Consider the following 8127-nt stretch of genomic DNA (forward strand, 5'->3'; position numbering starts at 1 on the left):
ATACTTGATTGTGAAGATCCATCTACTAGTAACTGCCTTTTTTCCTTTTGGTAACTCACTCTCATACCATGTATCATTCTTGATCATAGCTCCTGCCTCAGCTCCAACTGATTCCTTCCACTCTTTATCCATCATTGCCTCTTCATAGCTTCTTGGAATATAGTTCTCATCCAAGTTTACCATGAAAGCAAAATGTTCTTTAGGGTATTGAGCAAAGGAACACACAGCTTGAGAAGGATGCTCCACAGCCTGGGCATTGTAGTGCACTCTCGTGCTTACCCAGCTGGAAGCATCTCTCCTAATCCGTGTGCTTCTTCTCAATGCTGGTTCCGGTTGTTCCACTTCCACTTGTGATTCTTCTCCACTTTCTTGTGGTACAGAAGTAGGCACTTCAACTGCCTCTTCTTCTCCTAGCTGACTTTCTTCAGCTCCATCTTGCTGTTCACTTACTTCCACATCTTGATCATGTGTACCAGATACTCCACTACTCTCTTGAGTTGTCTCTGGTTCACTCCTTTCCCCCCCATGATCAGAAGTGGGAGTTGCTGAACTTCCACCATTCGGTGGTTGAGATCCTGGGTTACTGCCAGGTCCTTGCTGATCTTGTCTCACCTTGATCCCAATACTTTCTAAGATGATCCGCAAGGTAGTGGCTCTCTCCGAGGTAAGATCTTTCAAGTCTTCTTTGTTTTGCTCCTCATAGTATCCTCTCTCTTCAACAAACTTCACATCCCTTGATACCAGCACCCTTCTTGTGTCTGGATCATAACACTTGTATCCCTTTTGAGTTGTAGAGTAGCCAATAAACATTGCCTTTGTACTCCTAGCTGCAAGCTTGTTTCTCAACTCCCCGGGTATCAAAACATAACATAAACACCCAAAGATCCTTATATGTTCTAATGAGGGTTTATGTTTGTTGAGAACCTCAAATGGTGACTGTCCTTTCAGGATCAGTGTGGGAGTCCTGTTGATTAGATAGCAGGCCGTGGCTACTGCATCACTCCAAAACTTCTTAGGTACATTAGCTTGAAACATCATTGATCTTGCAACTTCCATAAGGTGCCTATTCTTCCTCTCAGCCACACCATTCTGTTGTGGAGTGTAGGGACAGCTTGTTTGATGAAGAATTCCATACTGAGATAATCCATTTGCAATCATCACACATCCATTAGTAGGTTCTATGTCTTTATTCAGGTTGGTGTCACTAATCATATGATGAGATGCACCTGAATCTATAATCAATGGTTTGGATGCATTGCTAGCATGATGGCAGATACATTTTGATCTATATGCATTCATCTTAGCATTTCTATCAATGCACTGCTCAATTCCAGCCTTACTATCATTCCTAGCAATCTCAGCCTTACTGTGAGTCATTTCTATAGTCCTAGCAATCATAGAAGCACCAAATGAATACCCATGAATGTTACCATTATCCTTGAGCATTTTGATGAGTGCATCCATCTCGGACCTCCTGATGAAGTCTTGATCATTGCCTCGGGGGTTGATGGCTCCAGTATAGGTCACCAAAGCTTTTCCATTTCCTTCACGGTTCTCCACTTCAGTTCCTCGGTTGGATGGCCCTGCTCCACTTGATCCTTCAGTCATGTGAGCTCTTGCCTCTTTCTCCTTTATGAACTTAGCCGGCTTCAAGTGGGGATGGAGTATCCAGCACTGAATCTTCTTGTGCCCATACCTCTTGCAATGATCACAATTCCCATTGAACTTCTCATACTTGTTGTAGCCAGCTTTGTTGGCTTGAGGAGGTTCTTCACGGTCAGATTGCACAGCATTTGCAAGAGATAAGTCTCCCTTGCCTCCAAACAAGCCCATTGAGCCCTGCTCCCTTTGTATCTGAGCACACACCTCCTCAAGGTCAGGTAATTTCTCGGACCTTAGCATGTGCTGAATGAGACCATTGTAGCTTGCATTCAATGTGAGCAGCAACCCAAAGACCTTGTCCTGCTCACGCCTCTCATTTAGAAGCTCTGGATCAACTGTGCTTGGCCTCAACATCTCCAGCTCAGACCACAGTGTCCTGAACCTCCCCAAATGCTTTGTAAACTCCATGTCATCTTGGGTTAACTCGTTGATTGCCTTCTTGACTTCAAACACTCGGTTCAGGTTAGAAACATTTCCATACACCTTCTTCAGAGTGTCCCACAGCTCCTTGGCTGTCTCACAGTAGCTATAAGCATCTAGGATAGCCGGTTCCAACGAGGCATGAAGAACTGACATCACCATCATGTCTTCTTGTTGCCACTTCTCCACAACACTCTCCTCGGAGCTCTCTGCGTCACCCTCTTGAGTAATCGCCCTTGGAGCTTCACCAGCTGTGATATGCTTCCACAAACCCTTGCTTCCCACAGCAGTCTTCACCATCCTAGACCAGACTAGGTAGTTGCTTCCTTTGAATGTCACCGCGACCTTCATCTTCATAACACTTTCCATTTTGAACAGCTTGACGTCTACAGCTTGAACAAACTACTAGATCTTGTACTGAGAACCCACACTGCCCTCTAGAACACAGATTTACCCTTGAGTCTTCAAATGAACCTCCCACGGATCACCAAGACACACGCAAAGTACCTTGAGCTTTTGAACTCTCAAGAAACTCTCAAACACACTCACTTGTTCTCTTAAAGTTTCAAACTTGAATCCTTTAAGAGAGTCACTCACGAACTCAGATTTTAATCAACCTGGCTCTGATACCATATGAGATTTAAGGATGTAAATGATTATCTGAGTTTAGAAAGGATTATAGAAGAGAATAAGAGATTAAGAGACAGATTAGAGACTAATGGAGAATCATAATGAAATGAGTATAGAGAGAGATTGTTTAGAACTGTCTAAGTATTATTAATGACCAGATGTTACAATATATAGAGAGGCAGCTCGTGGGTTAAGGGTTTCAGAAAGCACACTATTACATAGGATAAGATTCTACTTTAATTCAAACTGTCCAACTAAGCTCTTCCTTGTGTGTAAAGCACATTTACCTTTACACAGCTCCTGACAGCCTGTCATAAGCTCTTCCCTTATCCTCTCCACACGGTAACATCAGTAAAGGGTTAGTAAGACTTCTCCTTTACCTCTTAAGTTAACCGAGTGTAGTAACTTCCCTTAATGAGTGATCTTGGTCGAGTTCCTCTTGTACGGCCATGGTACGGCCTGTACGGCCATGGTACGGCCTAGCCTCTCCCAAACTCATTCCACCAACCCATTGCTCTCCTAAGCCTCACTCTCTTATTAACAATCCATCTCATCATCTAATGCCTTCTTCTCAACAAGGAGGAGCTAAGCGGACATATGATATGTCCAACGACAGAACTATGATCGTTCGTAGAATTGCCGGTGCGGTTAGTGGGATTAAGTTAACGAAGGATGTATATGGAAAGAAATGGACTAATCAGATTTTTGTAACTTGTCCTTTTTGGGCCTGTGTTTTAATGAAAAAACGAATATGGCCGATATATATTAAGGAACATTTTTTTAAAAATATAGTCTTCACATTTTGTGTTTCAAAAAAAAAAAAAAACAAAAAAATAGTCTTCACATTTTTTATCCTTCTGTCATTTACGTCTTAACATTTACTTGAAGTACCCCGTTTTGTTAGCTATTACGAGATTGATATTAAGTTGTCATATAATCATTATTGCTATACGAAAATTAATGTAATAGCTTAATACTCTCTCCGTATCATTTTAATTGTTTTTTAAGACTTTTACACATAGATTAAGAAAATACAAAATTATATACAATTTATCTTGGTTAAATAAAAATATCTTTAAATAAAATTAATTCAATCAATCAAAAAATTAATATTTTGTAATTGCTCAAAAAGTTTAAATGATATTAAAATATATCTAGAATAACGAGAACATCGAATATTTTGAAACAAAAATTTGTTCTCTAAACACCACTTAAAGTGATACGGATGGAGTAATACTTATCAGCTTATATATAAGTAATTAGTTTTAAGCACAATCAAAAGAATATTAATAAATAGCAATAAATTATTTAGATGTAGTGATGATATATAATAAATTGGTAATATATAGTAAATGAATTACATTTAATGAAGGTAATGTTAAAATAATTTTCTAAAATAAATCAGTATCTTTTGTGCCACAAATCATAGCTATTTATTAGGGTAATATAGTGTATTTGGATATTAAATGTAATAACATACATGTCGACAAAAAAATATGTAATAACATATACAAAATCCAAACAATCATGTATCTTTTCTAATTAGAAATAATTAGCATTAGATTTTGGTATTGCGAACCCAATTTAAAATATGTTTTGTTATAATGAATCAGGTATTCCGTTTTAGGTCATATTTTTAATTAAAATGTACTCTCTCCGTTTTAAAAAGATTCATATTCTACGAAAAATTAGTTTTAAAAATATGTATTTTTTTATATTTCCAATGCACTTTTTGTCAACTAATAATAAAAAATTATAAATTTCAAAAACATCAATTATATTTCTTGACATCTTATTGGTTTAAAATATAGGAAATATAACTTACAAAAATATGCGTTATATCAGGTCTGGGCACTTTCACGGATTCCAACGAATCCGGATATATTTTCCACTCAATCATTCTTTACCAATATAGATCATTTGTTTTGGAGAGTCTCCCCGGATATGGAGGATTATCATTTTGCATGGATTCTATGGTATATATGGAAAGGAAGAAACAATAAAGTGTTTAATAATTTGGATATGGACCCGAGAGATACTCTCCAATTGGCAGAAACATAATTGTTACTTTAGGCGGAAGCACAAAACCCCCCTGACTCAAGGAATGGATCATATCCGAGTACATGGATCATCGTTAATATCAAATATACCAGGTAGATGGTGTTTTACGGACGGATCTTGGAAAAAATCAGGATTTATATTCAGGACAAGGATGATATAGTACCCTAGAAGGTTTTGACGGACTAATGGGAGCAAGGAATACAAGAGCAAGTCAGTCGCCACTACACTCAGAGATAGAGGCTCTCATATGGGCAATGAAATGCATGAGGAATCTTAGACAGTTCTCGGTTACATTTGCAATGGATTGTTCTCAGTTGGTGAAGATGGTTTCGGAACCAGAGAAGTGGCCAGCCTTTGTAAACTATTTGGAAGACATAACAATTTTGAATAGAAGTTTTAACAACTCAGAGATTATTCACATACCACGGACGCAGAACTCAAAGGAAACAACCGTCGCATGCAGTGCAAGGAAATAACCGTTGCTAGTCGTTCATATGGATGCGGAGCTACCAGTGTGGTTTGCAGAATCTTCGTGATTTTACTTATGTTGCTGACAAAAAAAGAAATAAACATATCGAAAGAAATTATCAATTTGTTTGTGAAATTCAATCGATTTGAGTTTTTTTCAAAATACATCTCCATGCTTTCAAAATTAATCAAAAATAAAAAAAATAATTACATTTTCATGAATATTTTTAATAGTAAAATAAATATAAAATTTATAATGACAATAATAAAACAAATAGTGAAAGTTTTTATAGAAAAATAATGCAAATTAATATTAAATAGTTGACAACAAATTAAATATTTATGAAATTGTCATTTAGATAATAAGAAAAAATAAATAGTTTTGTAACTATTCTTAACAAGAAATGTAAAGTTATTCTATTCAAATAAATGATAAAAAGGTAAAAATATAACGTACTAAAAAATTCCAGCTATAATTTAATATTATATGAAAATAGAAGTATGTTTTTTCACAGTCTAACAAAAGTATAATATAAAGTAACCTGATAACAAACAAAAAAGTTAAAATATCTATGCCAACACAATAAAAATTAAACACAATTTCATTAATAATCACAATAGTTATATTAAAACTTATTCAAAATAACGGAACTTTAAATAACGAAAATCTTTAAATAACGAAACTGATGATGAATCTTTTACGACAAAAAAAAACAACAATAGGAAAAAAGATAATTTAAAAAAAAATTAAAATAAGGATCTACGTAAAAAACAAAATCATTACATTAAAACAAATGTTAAGAAAAATTATAATGAAACAAAATCTCATGCGAAGCGCGGACTTACCCTAATCTTTAATAAAATTTCTTTTGGTAACTTTTTGTATATTCTTTTAGTAAAAGTATATTTTAAGAGTTTTTGAGAGATTTTTCCTTAAATTTATACTTATCAGTTATCATGAAATTTGTTGATATCTCGCATTTTAGTAAAACAGTTAATATATTGTTTTTAAACAAGTAAAAATGTAAAATAATCGATATTTTGGGGTAAACTTTATCAATTATGAGGTGTGAATAGGTTTCTTAATTGGGAATGAAATACTCCAACTTATTTTAAAGCACCACCATTTTCATCACTAGTCAACAATTTCTTTTTCGGTAATCATTAGTCAACAAATTTAACCCTCTCCATCACCAACTATCATGTATTATATACTCTAACGATGTTGATCATATAATTACCATATCTTAAACACTGCAATGTTTGAATGGGTTATAACCTTATAGGTCTCAGCAATGTGTACACCTGTTTGAAAAGACAACATCTCCAGGCCATGCTTCACGCCTCATTTGAATATCCTCACTGTAAATGCATCCATAGACCACAACATCCTTTTTTGAGATAAGTCCGGACAGTGGCAGACCCAATATTCAATTTAATCGGTGTCAAACCCCTGTTAAAAAAAAAGATATATATATGTGTGTCACAATGGTGTCGAACTATATATCTGTGTCACAATGGTGTCGAACTCTGAGTGTGATTGGTAAGTAAGAACGCAACTGAGAGTAATAATTATAGAGAGAATGAGAGTAAAAATATTAGAGTAAATAATATAATAAAGAAAAAGAAAACAGTAAAACCAGCGTTAATACATATTTACTCTCCACATGTCTTTTTTTTTTTTTTACGTCAAACGGTCATTCTATTACTCAAGCTTGAGGTGGAGTGGGTAACCAGACCGGAATAGAACAAAAATGTAACTTCCTATGGAAAAATCTAGCACTCTTAGCTAAAAATTCTGAAAACTGGTTGCGCGCTCGTGGAAAATGAATGATGTTGAAATCCGAAAAGCAAATCATCAGCGTCTCTATCCTTTCCAATTCCGTCGCAAAGCTAGGCTAGGCATGAGGTTCCTTTATCATTGCTATCAGCTCCTTGCAGTCTGTCCCAAAGCTCTGGCAAGTTGAGTGTTGAAGCATGTTCTCCATTGCCCACCGCAGAGCTTCTACTTCCGAATGCAAAGCTGATTCCCGTCGATTGAAATTTCTTGTCCCCAGCAATTGAATGTTTCCTCCACTGTCCCACCAGACCCATCCACATCCTCTAAACGGAGCCGAGGCTGTCCAAGATCCATCTAGCAAGAAAATATTACCCAAGCTTATGACTTGGGGCTCCTTAGAAAAGATTTCTTGTACCACAGGTTGTACCACTTCATTCGTATTAAACCAGGCTTGACATTCACTTTCTGCATATCGAACTAGCTCCAAAGGATCTCTGTCTATCCCCCTGAAAAGTTTGTCATTCCTAGCCTTCCAAATGTACCAAATTATCCAGGGATAAGGATCCCTGTCCTGTTCCGGCTCGATAATGATGTTCTTCCTCCAGAATAGGTAATCCATGTTTGCGTAAACGCTTGGTACTGGAAATAAGCATGGGCTTGACGGAGTTGATGATAAGGACCAGACTTGTAGAGCTGGCGGACACTCGAATATAGCATGGGTTACAGATTCTTCTAGCTCTCCACATCTCGGGCAGTAGTTATCACACCTTATATTACGTCTTGCTAAGTTCCTCGTTACTGCCACATGACCAGTTAACAACTGCCATATAAGATGACATATCTTCGAAGGTGCCTTTAACTTCCAAGCGAAGGCTTGAAGCTTTGTAATACTCGATTCTAGGACTTCCTTCTCCTCCTCTGTTTTTTAAAACATTCTGAGCTACCCAATATCCAAATTTAACCGTGTATTGGCCATTCCTTGTGTAATTCCAACAGAATGTGTCTCGACGATGAGCTGAACTTGTGGCCAAGCTTCTTATAAGTGGTATGTCCTCCGGATTGACATAATTCTCCAAAAGTCCAACATCCCACTCTTTCGTTACCGG

At 36.6% G+C, this 8127-nt stretch overlaps 1 protein-coding gene across 1 annotated transcript in view; it reads right to left on the bottom strand.

Moving 5' to 3' along the window:
* LOC106338483 overlaps positions 1-2451 on the bottom strand; it is a 3591-nt gene extending 1140 nt beyond the window's left edge. Inside the window, exon 1 of the mRNA XM_013777448.1 lies at positions 60-2451. Within this exon, the coding sequence (XP_013632902.1) occupies positions 60-2451 (2392 nt within the window). The remainder of the gene's footprint in view (positions 1-59) is intronic.
* Positions 2452-8127: the final 5676 nt, after the last annotated feature.

This window comes from Brassica oleracea, chromosome C4, assembly GCF_000695525.1.
Source record: "Brassica oleracea var. oleracea cultivar TO1000 chromosome C4, BOL, whole genome shotgun sequence".
Lineage (NCBI taxonomy): Eukaryota > Viridiplantae > Streptophyta > Magnoliopsida > Brassicales > Brassicaceae > Brassica > Brassica oleracea.